We start from the raw sequence: 20,804 nt of genomic DNA, 5'->3' as shown, positions 1-20,804 counted from the left end.
CACAGTCCCTGAAGGAACCAAAAATCTTTCTGGATATGCAGTGTGTTGATGTGGTCTGGCTCACTGTTCTCCACTGGTGTGACATTAGTGATATTCTCTTTTGGTAGATCTCATTGGCTCAATCCTACACCCTTTCCTTTGGATATTTTCTGTTCTCCCTCAGTAATCTAGCTATTTGCAAGGGACATTCTCCTTACAAAAATTTGGCCAATGACTATAATTCTTCCAGTCTAGTTTATAACTTCAGCAAAAAGGTACCAGATAGAAAGTCTTCTTTAAGGTCTTTTCTTTCTGTTTCTAACTCAGCTGCTTATGGAAGTTGGGATAGGGGTACAAGAATGGATGGGAGAGATGTCTGGATTCCTTATACTTCCTTCTTTAAATATTAAGCTTCTTCTCCTTTATGCTTATTGCTGAATAGAGTGCCTGAAACTTCAACCCAAACTTCACATCCTTCCTAATCCTCAACATAAAACTGAATACTCTCTCTCTAAAGAACTAGTCTCTACTGGCTCAGACATTGGAAGTCATCCCAAAGATCCTCCAGTTTATCATCTTTAGGCATCTGGGGAAGATTAGTCAACATACCTAGAGTTCTGAATGTATTTTTAACTGAGTCCTACCCCAAGTTTATTGTTTGTTTGTTTCTCCTAAAACATTCGTTCTCTAGAGACAGGACTTACAAGTATTCTAAATCAGTTTGAAGCTGGAGAAGTCAGCAATCAGTTTCCTTGATGAAGCTGAGAGCAGAGCTACAAAATCATTCTTTTAAAAAAAGAAAAAAAAACATAGATAATTATCATCAGTAGCACATATTTATTAAGCACTTACTATATGTCAGGCACTGTGCTGAATGCCAGAAGTAGTAAGGACAAAAATGTGGTTTTTAACCTCAAAGAGCTCATATTTTAAATGATCTCTATTCTTCCAAAGAGCTTATCCCATCATAAAACATGAAAGTGAAAGTCTTTCAGCTTAAATCTCTTAGAAAGTAGTTGGAATTGAAGTAATATAATAGTTATCTCCTTTGTGGAGAAACTGGAACAATGAATGGTGACAGATTCTTTTGATGGAATTAACCTGAAAATCCATCAGAACTAGAAATTGAAGCCCAAAGTCTTGATTATCCTACCTCAAGGATCTAAGATTTTGCCCAAATACCTTCGCTTTGTATTCATCCCACTGGCAAAATCTCCATATTTCTATTACTTAACAGCATTTGAGAATGATTATTGTCAACCTGGTGAGGAACTTCTATACGGTGATCTATGGACCAGCCTAGTTAATGTTGGTTGAGAGAGGTACCTTAACTAGCATGGCTGTATCTATCAGAAGAAGTATCAACTCTCAGCACAGTATCTGGTAAGTAGCTTAATAAAATGTTTGTTGGCCATGTTTCAGTGAACATAGCTTTAAATACATATGTTTTAAATGGGCTGTCTTAAGACTTATGTATTTTATCAATTGAACAAATACCATAAAAAAAGACAATGTTTGCTACTAAGATGAAAAAAAATGATGTATAAATGTTCTGTTAGTATAGCCTTTAAAACCGAAGTCATTTTTATTTTAGTAATTTAGAGGAGGTAGAAATTATTAATAAAGCTTATTTACTAATAAAACATGGTAGATAAAAGAAAGGGAAATGTTTCTCTAGGAGTAATAGAGAAGGGTAGAGTCTCTGAAAGAAATGTAAACAATTAAAAGGGGAAATATTTTGATGGTTGGATGGTTTGCTTTTAGACCTAATAAACCTGGGCTGTAGATTCAGGATTTATAGTTTAAGAAAGGTAACAATCCTTGAAGCAATGAGAGAAAACTGATGGAGCTTTAGTAATGGTGGACTTTCCTCAAATTGATAACAATAATAATTAAAGTAAAAGTTAGAAAGAAAAACGAATGAAGCCAATACAGAGATACAAGAAAAGACTAGGATTTTTAAAAATTGTAAAACAATTTAATTTTAAATGCAAGAAGAGGAAAAATATTTTGATTTATCACAAAGAATTGGCATGGGCAAAGAGGTATGTGTGTAGTGAATAGAATCATGTACTTGGAATCTTGGAGATATAAGTTCAAACCCTACCTCAGACACTTATTCCCTGTTGATCTTGGCCAAGTTAAGCTATCTGAAATTCAAGTCATTCTCAAAGACTACAATAGATTTCTGATTGACATGAATAAACAAACAAACAGCAAATAGAATGAATTCACTACAAATTCATGAAATGCCTTTTTTGATTATTTATAAAAGAACATGCAAACTATTTCCATTTACTAGAGAAGAATGCTTCTAATAATTTCATTATCTTTTAAAGAGATATCCCTTTAATTTTGGTGTTTGAGTTAAAATTTCTTCAACTTAACTGGGTAAACTCTAGTTCCAAACATCAGAAAGCTAATGTGATTTAAAAAAAATTGCACTATAAAATAACCTGTATTTTCCAATATCACACCAAGTTTTAGGTTATAAAAAGGCAGAACACTCTCAACTGAATATAACTAAATATATATATATATATATATATATATATATATACACACATACATATGAGGAACATTGTGTAATGATAAAATAAGCCTTTTAACACATTTCTACTGAACTTAGTTTCAAATACATGCATTTAAAGTGCCTTTTTCTTAAGGCTGATGTATTTTATTAGTTGGACAAATGCCTTCAGTAAGTGAATGATTGCTACTAAGATGAAATAGAAAAAATAAAAAACAGTATAGCCCTTTTTTTTTTTCAAAAAAAAATCTTATACACAATACACAGTTCTTTTCCTTTGGCACCTATTTTCTGGGTCATCTGGAATAAGATGATTAGCCTATTTACTCATCAGTTATTCCTCATATAAAATGTTATTTATTTAAACCTCAAAAATTCAAATTTATTGTTGCTGAAATCAATCCAATTTATAAATGTGTTCATTATCAATTATTAGAATATACATTACTTATTTGACAAAGGCATATTCTGTGTATTCACTTGTGAGTATCTCATGAATCATTTGGGATACTGCAGTAACACCCTTACTAGTTTGTGCCTTATCTTCCTTAAAACCTGCAGGTAAAGAGGGGGTGTAATATCTGAGTTGCCCACCAGGTGGTGATTTCCTTGATCCATCAGTCCAGTAACATCCTCAGATTCTTTCAGACCAGTGTACAGATAGATGTCTAAAAGACTGTAGGAACCCTACTGACCACAAGAGGGTACTCAGCCTGCAAATGTTCATGCTATCTTTCTTTTGAATTATCTAGGGAATGGAATATTACTCTTCATCTTTGTCTCGGTCTCTCTCTCTTGCTCTCTCCCTCTCTCCATATAAATGGATAGATAGATAAGATACATAGACACACAGATAAATATGTACAAACATATATATATTTTTAATGTGAAATCTATAGTTCTAGAGTTCCTACCTTAGAAAGATTCCTGTTCTCTATCAATTACCACATTTATAGACCAAAGGCAGCATGGCTTATTTTAGGAATTTAAAATGCAAGAAAAATTGCTAAATATTTCTCCATGGAGTACTCTGTCTAGTCATGGAAAGCCTCCTTGCAAGCTTTCCTTTGGGATGCACAGAAGAGCAATTCTAAAGAATTAGTTCCCCCAATTCAATCCTTCCCCTGGTTGGAGGAAATCAAGGGGAAAAGCATCTATGTATGGAATCTTACTGTGAAATCTTTGAGGCGTGATGATATAGATTGGTCTCCTTATCTCACCAGCTGGGCCACCAGTTAGATCATTTCTCTTTACCCTCATCCCTAATCATTTCCCTTGACCTGGATTGTTCCACTAGATTTTGGGGAGTTAAGACCCATGTGCTCAGCGTTGCCTTATCTTGGATCACGTCTTTATTGTTACAATAACCAGTAGCCTGTTCTCAATCTGCCTTGGTCAGCTTTCTTCTCCCTGCACAGCATTTGATGGGACAGAACTCAGAAGAGAAACTAGGATTGGACATATATAGATCTAAGAGTCATCTGCGTGGACATGATAATTAAATTTGTGGGCACTTTTGAGATCGCAGAGAAAGAGATTAGAAGAGACTATGTCCCAAGACAGAACCTTGATGTACACCAATGGCTAGGGGACAGCAATATGGATAACGAGCTGCCAAAGCAGACTGAGGAGTAATCAGATAGGTAAGAGAAGGCAGAGTAAAGAATTATGTCATGAAATATTAAAGAATAAAGAGTATTCTTCACTATTTAGGCATCAGAGGTATCAGATAAAACAAAGAGGTCAAGAAAGATGACAACTTAGAAGAAAAGACAATCAGATTTTTGGAATCAGATTCCCCTTCAAAAGAAGTCCTCAAGAAAGCACTAAGATGACATTGGGCATGTGGACGGAGAATATTCTTGTTAAGCTATGGGTTGAACTATATGGCTGCTGAGGTCTCTTTCATCTCTGAGATTCTGAATGAATTTCTGAGGTAGGAATGAACATGCTGTACGTGAAGAAGGGTAGTATAAGGCAGAAGGGTGGAGAACAGAAAGGATACTACTCAGAACGAAGGAGAGAATTACTGATTGAGAATAGTGGGAGATAAGTCATATAGGTAAGATAGAAAACAGATTATGCATGTCAAGAATGCTAAATTCAGGAACTGAGACTGGAATTCGAGATATTAGGAAACAATTATGTTTATTTAGTAAAAGAGAAATACTAGGAAAGTATCATTTAAAAAAATAATTTACAGTTAGAATCAAGATAGACTGCAATGGGAAGTGGAAGAAAAGGCAGAAAAACAAGATGAGACAATTATCACAGTCCAAGGAAGAGATGATGGGAGCCACAGTGAAAATGGCGATAGTAGGAAGGGCTGGCAAAGATGGCTGAGAGAAGCTAGGACATTGCCTGAGATCTCTCCAGTTTCCCTCAGAATCAGTACTAGGTCAAGCCTTTGAACAGAGTTTTGGAGTGACAGAAACCACAAACATTCACAGTGAAACAATTTTCCAGCTTAAGATATCTGGGAAGGACTTCAGGAAAGGCACTTCAGTGAGGGGAACATGGTTCATTGCAGGTGCAGCACAGGGAAATCTAATGTGAGGTCCTTAGCCAAAGTACAGACCAGCAGTGTTGGCTTCTCCATCTTGGCTCAGAGGACCAGTAACTTAGTAAACCAGCTGTGAGACCTCCAATTCAAATACAGAAGACAAATTACTAGTCCCTGGGATCCTGGCATAACAAGGGGCACTAGGCAAGGACCTATACAGCAGCATCATAGATTCCAGTGCAGAAAGTCAGTGAGAGGCTTCTGTCCCTCTGAAAAAGAAGCCCCGGACAGTCTTTGTCCTAGGAGCAAAACTCAACTTTTAAAAATGAACAAAAAAGCAAAAACAAGCTACTATGATAATAGAGAAGATCAGAACACAAACCCAGAAGAGGACAGCAATGGCAAAATGTCTACATGTGAAGTTTCAAAGGGGGATATGAATTGTTCTCAAGCTCAAAAGGTTCTCTGGGAAGAGCTCAAACAGAATTTTTAAAATCATATGAGACAGATAGAAGAAAAATTGGGTAAAGAAATGAGAGCTATGTAGGTGAATTGGGGGGAGGGGGGAAGGGAGTCAATAGCTTGGAAAAAAAGACAATAACTTAGAAAAGGAAGCATAGAAATTGACCAAAGGAATAGATTTGGCAAAATGGATAATAAATATATAATGAAATAAACAATTCCTTAAAAAATAGATTTGGTAAAATGGGGAGAAAAACTCCATTCTTCTTAACAACTCCTTGAAAAGTACAGTTGGCCAAATGGAAAAGGAGGTTAAAAAAAAAAAAACTAGACAAAGAAAAATATTATTAAAAATTAGAATTGGACAAATGGAAATGAATCCTCAATGAAATATCAAGAATCATTCAAAGTTTTAAAAGTTAAAAAATATATATATCTTAAAGCAGATACACACAGAATAAAGGAAAATAGCTGGAACAAAATATATTACGCTTCAGCTCAAGTAAAACAAAAAACAAACAAAAAACAGGAGTAGTGATCTTGATCTCAGACCAAGCAAAAGCAAAAATAGATCTAATTAAAAGAGATAATGAAAGAAACTATATATTGAAAATCAAAGGCAAAATTAAAGCAATTGAAAGAAAGTTATTTATCTAATTAATAAATCTAAGAGTTAGTTTTATGAAAAACCCAGCAAAATAGATAAACATTTGGATTAATTTGTTTAGAAAAAGAATAGAAGAAAACGAAATTATCAATATCAAAAAAGAAAAAGGTGAATTTATCACCAATGAAGAGGAGTGAAGAGGAAATTAATTAGGAGCTATTTTGCCCAATTGTATACCAATAAATCTGATAATTATAAGTGAAATGAATGAATGTTTTAAAAATGTAAATTGCCCAGAATAACCGAAGAGGAAGTAAAATATTTAAATAGCCCCACTTTAGAAAAAGAGAAAGCCATTGATAACTACCTAAGAAAAAAACCTCCAAGACCAGATGAATTTACAAGTGAATTCTATGGAACATTTAAAGAACTATTAATTCCAATACTATATAAATTATTTGGGACAATATGTGAAGAGTCTTACTAAATTCCTTTTATGACACAACTATGGTGCTGATATCTAAGCCAGGGAGAACCAAAACAGTGAAAGAAAGTTATAGACTAATTTCCTTAATGAATATTGATGGAAAAATCTTAAGTAAAATATTAGCAAAGAGATTACAACATTTATCATCAGGATGATACACTGTACCAAGTGGGATTTATACCAGAAATACAAGGCTGTTTCAATATCAGGAAAACTATCAGCATAATTGACCATATCAATTATAAAACTAAGAGAAATCATATGATTATTTCAATAATGCAAAATACAGTATCTATCTCTGTTAAAAAACATTTGAAAGCACAGAAGTAAATGAAGTTTTCTGTAAAATGATAAACAACATCTATCTAAAACAGTCAGCAAGCATTATATGAATGGGAATGACTAGAAACATTCCTAACTTAAATGGTGATATTGGGAATGAAGAAGAAATACAAATCTGAAAGATTATGAAAAATGAATTATTTTGGAATTTTTGAAGACCCATGCTACCATTGGTACAGACATTACCTTCACAGATCCTAACATTCCACACCTTAATAAGTTATCTTAATGAACTGCTATATCTAATGAACTTTATCAACTGGTAGTCAGTTTTTGAATGATAATCAATTTGTCATTCAACAAGCATTTATTAAGTTCCTACTATGTGTGAAACACTGGTGACACAAGGACAAAAACAAAATTCTCTTGGCCATATGAATATTCAAAAAGAACTAGCACCTCTACTGTGAGGGCTTGCGGAGCCCTTTGGGGGGCTACTCATCCACTTTTGATGTCCACTTGTCATCTAACTCTCATCTGTGGTTACAAGAAATTGTAGCATGAGCAGCAGATACACTCTGGTAAACAGTCTCAACAAATAAAATAAGCCAAGCTGAAGGTAACCAAAGCATTAGTAAGTTAGGGGCCCCAAGCATGTGAAGATGACCCTGAGGAATGGACAAATCACAACTATTTATTCCAACTGCCTTTGACTGAAGTAGGTCTTGTGGAGTGCTTAGAGCTTGGTCAGACATTGAAATGCCAAAGTCATTCACTGCATCCCAATCTATGACCAGCCATCCTGACTTTTGTCTTTCCACTGGACTTTAATGACTCTGGAAGAAACCACAAGGGTTTACAACTCTGCCTCATTTAAATCCAATTCAAGTGTGAATCAAGATATCACCCTGTGATGTCACTGATTCTTTTGGGCGGGGGAGAGGGAGGAAGAATACTCAAAATTTCAGATCAATTAGGTTGTTGCACTTTAACTGAAGGATTTGAAATTAGGGAATTGAGTTGAAAGATTGGTTCTGCCATTTGTTGTTTGGAAGCTTTGAATGGGTTGCTTCCTCGTTTATAAAAAGAATATTGTAGTATACAAAATCAAAATTTCTTTCCTGTCTTAAGTCTATTAATTTATTGTCAGAGCTAAAGAATAATGTGTGTGTTAATTTACTGCTGGTGTAACTGCGAATATATTCTGAAGCAATAGCATAGCAGTTTGTGTTTATTGAGACATCTGTCTTGTCTCAACATTTCTTTCTTTCTTTCTCTCTCTCTCTCTCTCTCTCTCTCTCTCTCTCTCTCTCTCTCCAAAGATCCTGCATGAACAATTATCAAGAGTTTAGTACCAGATTTTTTAAAATAGAAAAGCAAATCAGTGGAATGGATCTTAAGCTGAAATTAAACATAAATTCCTTATACTTAATCATCAGATTTGTTTCCTCTAAGACTGATAGAAATGCCAAAGTGTACAGTAGGAGATTTGATTTCTCTGATAAAGGATCCTGAACCAAGGGGCAGGCATTAACTAGAAGAGAACAAGGACTCATTTTCCCATTGTGAGAAATAGATAGGCATTTATTTGGTTTCCACAATTATGAAAATTAAATCGAGGAATTAGAATTAGAAATTAGAAATTAAAAACTGAAACCTATAAGGACATCAAAGAATAATCAAGGGTGGAGATTATTCTTCCCCCAAAAGAAAGTAAGAATGCAAACCCCTGGAGGGAGAGAAAGTATTTTGTAATCAGGGCTGATGGCCTGAGATTTGCTTTTATTCTTTGTCCCTAACCCTCCTCCAGTAATTTCCCTCCTTCTAGAATGTAAACTTCTTGGAGGCAGAGAGTGGCTGTGTAATGTGGGGTAGAGATTCATACTCTGTGACATCCAATTAATGGGGAATCGGGGGAGGGACTTGTGCTTCATGATAGGAAGGAAATAAAATGCTGCCTTTGGAGTTTCAAAGGTGTGTCTACTCACCTAGGCACCCATTCTTGCAAGAATATAAAATAAATCTTTCCTGAATTCATCAATGAGTCAGTGGAGTTCTTGGTAAGATACTTGTTTCTTACACCATGATGCCATGGGATCCAGGCACAGGTTCTGACTGGAGAACAGCAGGAATGATTGGGAGTGAGAGAAATACCAGGTGCAGAGGGAGGAGAAGAGACATCCTTGCCTGTCTCTGCCTCTGGGAATGGTCAAAGCATCCAAGTAAGATAGAAACAACCTTGGCAAGTAAAGTCAGAGTGACAGGGAAGGATAGGCAGATGCTGTGTTTACTGAAGTTCCCCAGCCCTACCCTTGCTATGGGAGAGATCTCAAATATGTCCTTATTTGCTTTATAACAAAGATTCTTTATATTAAAAGAAGATCAGAAAGAGGAGGAGGAAGAATACCTTTTAAAATAGTAATAATCTGATGTCAGATACTCCTGATAATCACTTCTACACTTTCACTTATTAGTAAAAAGGAGAAAAAAGAAATGGAATAGTGATGTGGGAAAGATTCCTATCTTTGATTCTTAACACCCCTCTCTCCCCAATGTAATTACCCTTTAACTCACAAATCCTGGTCCCTTTGAATTCCAATAGAAGATCCGGACCTGTCCCAGCCCCATCCCGATCTGAGCCAACTTTGGGACTACACCCAAAAGCCCCTCCAGCTAAGTCTCCTATTTTAAAAGGGCCACATTGGGAACCCCTCTTTGCAGAGATTCCAAACATGCTGGCCATGTGAGGACCCTCTGTCCAGTGCCCTCCTTATCTCTACCTTCACCTATCTCCTTACTTCCAAAACCAATAATAAACCTCTTTTATCAATCTAGCTCTTGGGCCAATAAATTCCTTTAATGGGAACTCATGCAGCTACTAGACCTCATTTACCACGGTATCCTTGCGCCGAATCCAAGCGGGTTGCAGGGGAGCTCTGTTTGACTCCCTGTACCCCAAACCTGCCACTAGACCTCAATTAAACTCTAATCTCATTTAGGTACCCCAAATCTAGACCTCAACATTTGGTTTCCTGATGAAACGAACACCAGAAGCTAGATAATTTGGCGACCAAACCGAACCCCAACCTTTTTGGGACACTCAGAACAATCTGGGTTTTGAGCTGTTCAAGCATTATTCTTCTGGGAAGAATCTGCATTCTTTTGTCTCTCTCTCTAAAGGTAGTGGGGAGAATATCTGTGTTCCCTCTCACCCTACTTGCATTTCAGGTGAAAAGGCCTCAATTCTTACCAGGCAATCCGGAACTCTGGACAAGGTAAAAGACTTTTTTCTTTCCCAATCTTGCAGTGGACACCCAAAGCCCTCAGGGTCGGGCTTCGGTCATCAGTGGGAGCTCTAAGCTCTGGCACAATTCTTGAGGAATTGCTGCGGTTTGACAAAAGGCCTCTTTTGTGGGCTCTCTGTCTCTAAGAGATACGAGAGAGGCTGCAAGGATTTGGAAAACTAAAAGTTTTTACCTGTCCACAATCTAGACATTCCCCTGCCTCAAATCTTTCCAGGAGCAGATTCTTTGCTTGAGTTAACTCCCTCTGTCCAAATGCTTTGGAGAGACAAAGGCCCTTCCTTTGCATATCAATGCATTTCTAATCTTTTTCACTAGAATGCCCTGCTCTCAGGCAGGGACTCTGAGACACGAGAGGAAGTGTCTCTTTAACACCCCCCCCCCTCCAGACCAAGGAGACACATGTCCGTTCTGGGGACCCCACCCTTCTCGGGGGTCCCAGGCCAGTGCTCTCTTTGATCTGTGCTGGGTAGATAACCGGAGAAACGTAAGAGGAACCGTGTTTGAGCCCTTCTCCCACTCCACTGTTAAATGCAATGGAGTTTCTAATGGTCAGGCTCCAGCCAAGGGGAGAAAGGTCCCTGACTTGGGGTGAGTTTAGAGACTGTCTCTGCCCATGGCTGCTACTCCCTGGACAGGGGTGAGCGGTCTCTCCTTCAGGTCTTGCTCTCCCAGCAATATCTTGAGGGCTGCCCCGCCCTCAAGTTCCTGCACAGAGTCGCCAGAGGAGACCTCGCCATTCGGGACGCACCAAGCCGGGTAAAATGGCATCTCTTCCTCCCCTACCCTCGCTCTGGCCTTTCCTCCCCTTTCTTCCATCGAGTGGGGAGTGTAAAACTTGAGGCCTGTTTCAGACCTCTCCCATGTGGCTTGGCAACCTGCCATTTAAATGCTCCTATCCCGTCTCCTTCTTGAGGTTACTGTACAATGGGGAGATTGGGGACTCACTCTTAATTTCCTCAAATCTCCGGAAAGGTTTTAAACTTTTAAAACAGAACTTTGCTGGCAATCTGGACAAGTGAGCCACGCCACTCCCAGACCTTTACCTGGCTCTTAAAAGCCGCATCTTCCAGCCCTCGGGAAGTGTGCTCGTCCCATACATTTTAAACGGGACTCGGTTTCCCTGATTTGGTCATCCTGTGTTAGAGCAATACCCCTCCCATACAGCCAGCCTTTCAACTGTAGAAGCCTCAGAATTATGCTTTTGCATGCTCACGAGGCTGTCTACAAAGACTGGGGATTTTAAACTGCTCTTTTTTTTTCTTGGCCTCAGGGCACTACTTGAAACCTTTTCTCAGTTGCTTGTGGAGAGATAGCCTAGGTAAACCAAGCTAGGTCTGTCTCTCTCACTTTCCTACCTAACCCTACAGGTGGGAACTCTTTTGCTCTTAATTTTCTCAGTCCTAAAACCTTTTGCTCTTAGCACACTCTGTTCTATTTTCTGAATTGCCTTCTATGTCCCTGCCAACAATTAAAGGGCTTTTTTTCTGGGCTCCAACCCTGGCAAGGTTGCAGCTTCAAAAAAGACCTTTGGAATGATGGCTGGGGAATAAAATTCCAGGTCAAGGCAAATTAAATTCTTTAGAAGATGGCTTTTTTTCCCCTTTTCTCCCCTCATTCCTTGACTGCAGCAAGAAATGAGTTAATGGGAGAAACTGAAGCCATTTAAGAAGCTGGTGAACACCTTTAGGAAAGAAGTCTGTCTGTCTTTCCTGTCCTGCTTTTCTCAAGCTCTCTACACTTATCCCCTGTTTTCCCTCCCCCATTCCTTGAGACACTACGGCTCAAGGAGCCCAGGAACTATAGAATATGCATACTGACTGTCCAGAGTAAAGTGAGAAGCTATTGAAATGGAGAACACACCCACTCCTACCACACTTCTCCTTGGCTACCTTGCCCTCAATGTTGGTGGCCCTCTTAGGAGGTTTCCACTGAGGCAAACCCACCACATCACCTTTCTATAATTGAGGGGGGGTGGAGGAGGGGGAGGAAGGCTCAAAGTCCCAGGCTAATTTGAGCTTGCTGCCAGGCTCCTGGAGTCTTTAGATGAAATTACTCGCTCACAGGATGCTATGAGGATGAAACCTGGTTTTTCTTTGGCAAACGGCCTTCTAGGAGGCCCTTTGTGACACCTTCTAGAGACGTCTAGGAAGGTTACTTATAGAATGGGAAAGTCTTCGGGTTTTGCAATGAATTGGCTTCCCTCCCTCATCCCTGGAGATTTTAAGCTGTCTCTTAATGCAGAGAAGAACACTGGGTTTGAGGAAAAAGCCTTAATCTCAACTGACCGGGACAAACACCCCTTAGATGCCCTGCTGCCATCCCCAAACCCCACATTTCATGCCTCACCACCTGGCATGAAACCCCAAATCTCTACGAACCTTGACAGCTCGAAGCAGTTAAGAGATCGGCGCTCCTTTTCCCATATGCCTTTAGAGGTGACTGCTTGAGGGGGGGGAATGAAGAGGGGACCCCTGAACTTGGAAAATCCTGGAAGGAGAAAATCTTCAATTCTGCCTCAATAAGAGACTTTGCCCCATGTCTTTTTCCTTAAATGAATTTAAGTTCCAACTGCTTGAGGGGGGAATGATGTGGGAAAGTTTCCTATCTTTGATTTCCAACACCACCACCCCCAATGTAATTACCCTTTAACTCACAAATCCTGGTCCCTTTGAATTCCAATAGAAGATCCGGACCTGTCCCAGCCCCACCCGGACCTGAGCCAATTTTGGGGCTACACCCAAAAGCCTCTCAAACTAAGTCTCTTATTATAAAAGGGCCACGTTGGGAAGCCCTCTTTGCAGAGATTCCAAACATGCCAGCCCTGTGAGGACCCTCTGTCCACTGGACCCTCTGTCTGGTGCCCCCCTTATCTCTACCTTCACCTATCTCCTTACTTCCAAAACCAACAATAAACCTCTTTTTTTTCAATCTAGCTCTCAGGCCAATAGGAACTCGTGCCACTACTAGACATCATTTACCGCCGTAGCCTTGCACCAAATCCAAGGGGGTTGCAGGGGAGCTCTGTTTGACTCCCTGTACCCCAAACCTGCCATTAGACCTCAACTAAACTCTAATCTCATTTAGGTACCCCAAATCTAGACCTCAACAACAGGAGCTGAAAGACTAGCAAGGTTGAAGAAAGAATTTTGAAATTTTTGTTTCTTTTTTTCTGGTTATCATGTTAGAGAAGACTTAAATATGCTTACAAGTAATCATTTTTTTTTCATTTTCTTGAAATAAAACAAGATCAAAATGTATTCCAGGTTTTTTTTGGGGGGGTTGTTCGTTTTTGGAGGGGAACAGATGGATTTCTACAATTTATGCCTTAAATCCTCCTGGATGGCCTTTCCTGAAGTGTCTGTCACCTTTGACCTTCTACAAAGGATAGACATGTATATTTTGAGAAACATAAAGTGATTTTTAAAAGGGTTGTAATGACAGAAACCATTTTGACTAAAGCTTATGGTTCAATGTGTATTGCAGCAATAATGGTTCACTTAATTCAAGTTCACTGAGGATCGTGAGGGAAAGAAGAAAGGAAAAATATAGAAGGAAATGAGAACATATGTAGGAATCATAAATCAAATTAAATTCATTACTTCACTTTATTCAAATTAAACTAATTCCCTTCATTTTCCCATTAACACTATAATATAGAAGAGGTTTGACTATGTAAATGGGGGGAGAGGGAAATGGAGCCAAAGTACTTACTTTTCTTGGAAGTAATTGAATAAGGTTTCCAGCTATGTCTAGTATTTTTAAATTGCTCATTGAGCAGAGCACCTGAATGACAAATAGAAAAAAAATGAAATAAAATTTTAAAACAGCTACAAAAATTTAAGTATAGAGACCTAATTTTTAGGTCAAACAATAAAACAATAATGTGGCCATTCAAAGTCGTAAATTAAATCATTACTAAGAAAAAGGAAATGATTGTTTCAAAAAAAATTTTTTTTCCAGTGAGGTGGCTCATGAGCCACTGAAGAATTGCTGATGATCTATGATTTCCTTATTGGAAACCTCTTAATCTTCTCCAGCAATATCCAACAACAGAAATCATCTCTGCTGGACAGGATAGGACACAAATATACTGAGAAATGTGTTCATCAACAAGCAGAAAAGAAAGAACAATGGGAGGTGTGGGAGAAGTTTAGATTTTTTCCTGGCAAATTTTTTTAAGGGGAAGGGGAAAGAGCATTTATTCAATACCTATTATGTGTCCATAATTGTGCTCAATATCTTTTACAAATACTATGTAGTTTGATGTTCATAATAACCTTCCAAGGGAAGTGCTATGATTATCCCCAATTTACATTGAATAAACTAAGACAAACATAAGTTAAGTTACTTGTGCAAAGTCACAAAACTAGTAAATGTCTTGAGAACAATTGGCAAGGATATGAAACGGATTAATCATACATGAAGATTAGAAGATAAAGTGCTTGGAACGCCTGACTTCCTTAAAGAGGCTATGAGTGACCAGGGAACTATGTTGTATCATTTTGCAGTGGATGGGGCAGTGCGGGCCAGTTGGGGAAGTCACAAAAAACAGAGGATTTCAATATTAGCATCTAATAAGGTTAAATGAATTGTTCTAGTGGCACAAAAAGAAGGTACCATGTTGGTGTTTCTGCTACAACCTATTAACAAATATATGAACATTAAATGCAGATTGTACTCTTCACAAGAAGAAAAAATGAAAAATGGCTCAGGCATAACTTCTCTGCTTTTTGCCTTATTAGGACAAATGATATATACTCCAGCAGGATGAAGGAAAAGACCCAGAAGAAAAACAAATAAAAATAAGACTCTAAATAAATAGGAATGGGTCTAAGCCAAAGATCTGAAGATCCTGAAGTTTAAAAAAAAGAGTGGGGAGAGGGAGGTCAGGGCATAAGAAGGTTGAGGTTTTTCCAACATAAGATGCATATAGCTCTCACAAGGAAGAAAAAGCTTCTGTACCACAGGAGAATTATACACAGATAAAAAGACCAAAAATCAGGAAACCTACTACTTACTGTTCAAAGGAAAAATGATTAATGATAGTAGAAAAAACCTTTGCCAAGGGGCACTGAAGCAGAAAAGTAAACCAAAAATAAATCATCTATCTTTCCAGAGAACACATTTGGGATGTTTCAGAGACACTCTTGAAAACTATCCCACCTGAAAAAATTTTCTTTTTTTTTCAAATAGTATCTTATTTTTCCAAATACATATAAAGATAGTTTTCAACATTCATTTTTGTAATGTGTTCCAAATTTTTCCCCTCCTTCCCTTACCTCCGCCCCTCTCCAAGACAGCAAGCAATCTGATATAGGTTAAACATGTGCAATCATTTTAAACATATTTCCATATTTGTCATGTTGTACAAGAAAAATAAGACTGAAAGGAGAAAAAAAAAGCAGAAAAAAAGAAAAAGCAAATAAACAAACCAAAAAAGGTGAAAATACTATGCTTTGATCCACATTCAGTCTCCATAATTCTCTCTAGGGATATGGATGCATTTTCCATCACAAGTTTATTTGAATTATCTTAAATTACTACAAGATAAACCAAGTCCATCACAGTTGATCATCACATAATCTTGCTGTTACTGTGTACAATGTTCTTTGGTTCTGTTTATCTCATTCAATATCAGTTTATGTAAGTCTTTCTAGGCTTTTCTGAAATCAGCCTGCTCATCATTTCTTATGGAACAATAATATTCCATTACGTTAATATGCCATAACTTATTCAACCATTCCCCAATCAATGGGCATCTAGCAAATTTCCATTTCCTTGACATCACACAAAGAGCTACTACATTATTTTGAACATGTGGTTCCTTTCCCTCTTTTATGATCTCTTTGGGATACAGACCCAGTAGTGTCTCTGCTGGATCAAAGGGTATGCACAGTTTTATAGCCCTTTGGGCATAGTTCCAAATTGTTTCCCAAAATGGTTGTATCATTTCACAACTCCACCAACAATGTACTAGTGTCTCAATTCTGAAAAGTATTCAAATGAAGGATAGGATTAATGTAATTCACAAAATCAGATACTCTCAGAGTTGGAAGGGACATTTTAGGTCAACTAGTACAACCTGGAACAGGAATGCCCCCTTCAATTTCCCCTAAAACATGACAGCTGGAAGGCAAAATGGTTAGAGTACCAGGCCTAGAATCAGAAAGACCCGAGTTAAAATCTTGCCTTAGACACTTTCTAGCCATGTGACTTTGACCAATGCATCTTGTTTTCCTAAGTTTCATCACCTGTAAAATGACTTGGAGGCAGCAATATCAAACCACCCCAAATATCTGTGCCAAGAAAACCTCAAAAGAAGTCATAAAGAGTTGAACATGACTGAAGCAACTGAACAACAACCACCTAAAACATTTCCAGCCATTACTTGAAGACTTCCAGTATGAGCAAATCAAGTCAATAACATTTATTAAGCACCTATTCTGTGCTAAGCACTTGGAATTCACATCTTTATTCAACTCATTCCACCTTGATACACTCCTTATTATTAAGAAGTTGGGTTTGTTTTCCCTTTTTTCAAGTCAAAATCTGTCTCTCTATAATTTCTATAATCAATGCTCCAAGTTTCCCTCCCTAGGAACAAAGATGACAAAAAGGAAAAGTTTAAACTCTCTTGAAAAAAATCTATTGCTTCCACATTGAAGACCTTTCTAGGCTAATCATTTTCAATATTTTTGGTCAGTCCTCTGGTCCTCTCACCATCTAAACTTCCCTATCTCAATATTCGTCAGAAATATGGTATTCCAAAGTAATAATATTCAAATGTAGCCTGAACAAGTTCAGAGCACAAAGCAAAACCACCTTCATTCTGGAGATTTTTATTTATTTAATATTTTATTTTTTCCCCAATAACATGCAAACAAACAATTTTTAATCTTTTAAAAAAAAAAAAAAAAACTTGAGCTCCATATTCTTCTCCTCTCTCCCCTCCCTCCTCATTGAGAAGACAGCAATTTGATGTAGGTATCACATGCAAGCATGCAAAACATATATCTATATCAATCATGTTATGAAAGAAAACAGAAAAAAACAAACAAGAAAAATGAAGAAAGTAAAATTTAAAAAGTATACTTCAATTTTCATTTTACCTGAAGATTTTTTTCACTATAAGTCCTTTGGAATTGTCCTTTGTATTGCTGAGAATAGCTGTTATTCACAATAGATTATTATACAATATTTTGATACTGTGGACAATCTTATGCTAGAAACTTTTATTTATACAGCTCCAGATCATATAAGCTTTTTTTGTCTGCTATGCTACCTTATTGACTCAAATTGAACTAAGTGTTAACTAAAACTTTCAGGACTTTTTCTACATGAATTTTCTGTTTTTCTGTGTGCCTCTTTCCCCATCTAGTATCTATAAAGCTGATTTTTCAAAACCAAGTATAAGATTTTAAATTAATTCCTTTATATTTATTTATAAATTTATTCCTTTGTATTTACTTATAAAATAGATTTATTTATTTAATAAAATAGTAAATTTTAAATAAAATTTTATTTTATCAAATTTCATTACTGTATCTCCCCTCTTTTTGCCCTGGTCATACTACAAACCTGGAATACTCTCCATTGTTAATCTCCATTTTGTCAAGTCACTACCTCCATCCCCTTCTGGCAAACTTCAAACACTATTTTCTGTATGAAGCTGATTCCTGATTTTCCCAATTGCTGGTGCTTTCCCTCCTAAATGTTCTTATATTTAACTACTTTATATATATTTGTTCATTTTACATTTATACAGTTTATATTTACATATGGTATTATTATGAACCCATTAGGAAATAGGCTTTTTGAAAGTAGTGATTGTTTCATTCTTTGTACTTATATCTTAGGGATTAGTGTGGTACATGGCACATAGAAGATGATTAATAAATACTTGATAATTAATTAAGCCCATCATTTTTTATTTAGAAGATTCTTTAGCTCCTGACTCAGTCCTACAAGACTTTAGTCATTCCTCAGTTTTTCACCACCTACAAATTTTTATTCAATGCCTCTTAATTTAAGTCATCTATAACATTGATAAAAATGTTGAATAGCTTAAGTCTAAAGACAGAGTTCTTGAAGCAAGTTCTCTCAATAGAGAATTCTCTTCAGGTCATCATCAATTCTTAATTGTTTCTATGGGTCCAAACATCTAACTATTTCCAAGTCCACCTAGCTTGATTCTCCCATATTTTCATTGTCCATAAGGATTTTATGCCTTCTTTTTGATAATTATCTTGATTATGGATCTAACTGCAATGCCAAACTTCCTATTTACTATTCTTGTTCACAGCTTTGAGCATTCTGATATAGGAGATTGCTCAGAAATTCTTAATTTGCTTAAAGTAGCCTTCCCTCTAATGAAAAAAATCAAATGAAAGTGGCCTAGCTGTACCAGATCTAAAATTATATTATAAAGCAGTAATTACCAAAACTATTTGATATTGGCTAAGAAATAGACTAGTTGATCAGTGAAATAGGTTAGGTTCAAAGGACAAAACAGTCAATAACTTTAATAATCTAGTGTTTCACTCTTAGAATCTTTACAAAGTGTTAACTCACTAGAGTTGATAGAAACAATGCTTATGCAATTGGTTCACACCTTTGGAGTTTACACCTTTGAGAGTTCACACATTAGCTCACATGTTAGAGTTCACAAGTCCAGGAGATTCACAAGTCAGGAACCCACAATCCCATTCTCTCAGAAGAGGAGTCAAACTTTGGGTTCACACCTTTAAGAGATCATATATAATAAGCTCTTAGAGCATCAGTCAGAAGTCAGTCAGTTGAGAAGAGCAGAAGTGGAGATTCAGAGGGAGCTGGAGGCAACAAAGGACAAGCTGCAAGAGCTCTTGGAACCAAGGAGGGAGATAGGCCTCTAAGAAAACTAACCAGGCTATTTTGGAAGAGACAATAAAGGACTGTACTTTAATAGCTGGCTATATTTGAGGTGATTATTACTTTGACCTGAAACTAAGACTGCCTCCAGAAGCTCCCTAAGAAATCTGCACCCAGAGAACGATCATATTTTAGAAAAGAAGAGAACACTACATTTGACAAACCCAAAGACCCCAGCTTATGAGATAAGAACTCACTGTTTGACAAAAATTGCTGGGAAAATTGGAAATTAGTATGGCATAAACTAGGCAGTGACCCACACTTAATACCATACACCAAGATAAGATCAAAATGGGTTCATGACCTAGGCATTAAGAATGAGATTATAAAATAGATTGGAAGAACATAGGATAGTTTACCTGTGGAAGAGAAAGGAATTTATGACCAAAGAAGAACTAGAGATCATTATTGATCACAAAATAGAAAATTTTGATTATATCAAATTGAAAAGTTTTTGTACAAACAAAACTAATGCAGACAAGATTAGAAGGGAAGCAATAAACTGGGAAAACATTTTTACAGTTAAAGGTTCGGATAAAGGCCTCATTTCCAAAATATATAGAGAATTGACTCTAATTCATAAGAAATCAATCCATTCTCCAATTGATAAATGGTCAAAGGATATGAACAGACAATTCTCAGATGAAGAAATTGAAGCTATTTCTAGCCATATGAAAAGATGCTCCAAGTCATTATTAATCAGAGAAATGCAAATTAACACAGCTCTGAGATACCACTACACATCTGTCAGATTGGCTAGAATGAGAGGGAAAGATAATGCACAATGTTGGAGGGGATGTGGGAAAACAGGGACACTGATACATTGTTGGTGGAATTGTGAATACATCCAGCCATTCTGGAGAGCACTTTGGAACTATGCTCAAAAAGTTATCAAACTGTGCATACCCTTTGATCCAACAGTGGTACTACTGGCTTATATCCCAAAGAGATTTAAAGAAGGAAGAAGAAACCTGTATATGGCAAGAATGTTTGTGGCAGTCCTCTTTGTAGTGCAGAAACCGAAAGTAGTGGATGCCCATCAATTGGAGAATGGCTGAATAAATTGTGGTATATGAATATTATGGAATATTATTGTTTGTTAAGAAATGACCAACAGGATGATTTCAGAAAGGCCTGGAGAGACTTCCATGAATTGAAGCTGAGTGAAATGAGCAGGTCCAGGAGATCATTATATACTTCAACAACAATACTATATGATGATCAATTCTGATAAACGGAACTCTCTTCAACAATGAGATGAGCCAAATCAGTTCCAAGAGAGCAGTAAGGAATTACTAGCTATACCCAGCAAAAGAACTCTGGGAGATGACTATGAACCACTATATAGAATCCCTCCATTTTTGTCCACTTGCATTTTTTATTTCCTTCACAGGCTAATTGTACACTATTTCAAAGTCCGATTTTTTTTGTACAGCAAAATAACTGTTTGGACATGTATATATATATATATATATATATATATATATATATATATATATATACATATTGTATTTAACTTATACTTTAACATATTTAACATGAATTGGTCAACCTGCCATGGGCGGGAGGAAGTAGAGGAAGGAGGAAAAATTGGAACAAAAATTTGGCAATTGTCAATGCTGTAAAATTACCCATGCATATAACTTGTAAATAAAAAGCTATAATAAAAAAAAGAGCTATAATAAAATAAATAAAGTAGCCTTCCCTTTTTTTTCTAGGATTAGGATGATGTGAGGTATTTA

At 36.9% G+C, this 20,804-nt stretch overlaps 1 protein-coding gene across 2 annotated transcripts in view; it reads right to left on the bottom strand.

Annotated features, from left to right (window-relative positions):
- LRRC69 (leucine rich repeat containing 69) overlaps positions 1–20,804 on the bottom strand; it is a 125,000-nt gene that overhangs the window by 70,147 nt on the left and 34,049 nt on the right. For both annotated transcript variants that reach the window (XM_031946968.1, XM_031946969.1), the window contains exon 5: positions 13,867–13,938. In XM_031946968.1, coding sequence (XP_031802828.1) covers positions 13,867–13,938 — 72 coding nt within the window. The remainder of the gene's footprint in view (positions 1–13,866; positions 13,939–20,804) is intronic.

This window comes from Sarcophilus harrisii, chromosome 1 (genome assembly GCF_902635505.1).
Source record: "Sarcophilus harrisii chromosome 1, mSarHar1.11, whole genome shotgun sequence".
Lineage (NCBI taxonomy): Eukaryota > Metazoa > Chordata > Mammalia > Dasyuromorphia > Dasyuridae > Sarcophilus > Sarcophilus harrisii.
The sequence above is the reverse complement of the archived record's forward strand: the minus strand, read 5'-3'. Positions and strand labels throughout refer to the sequence as shown.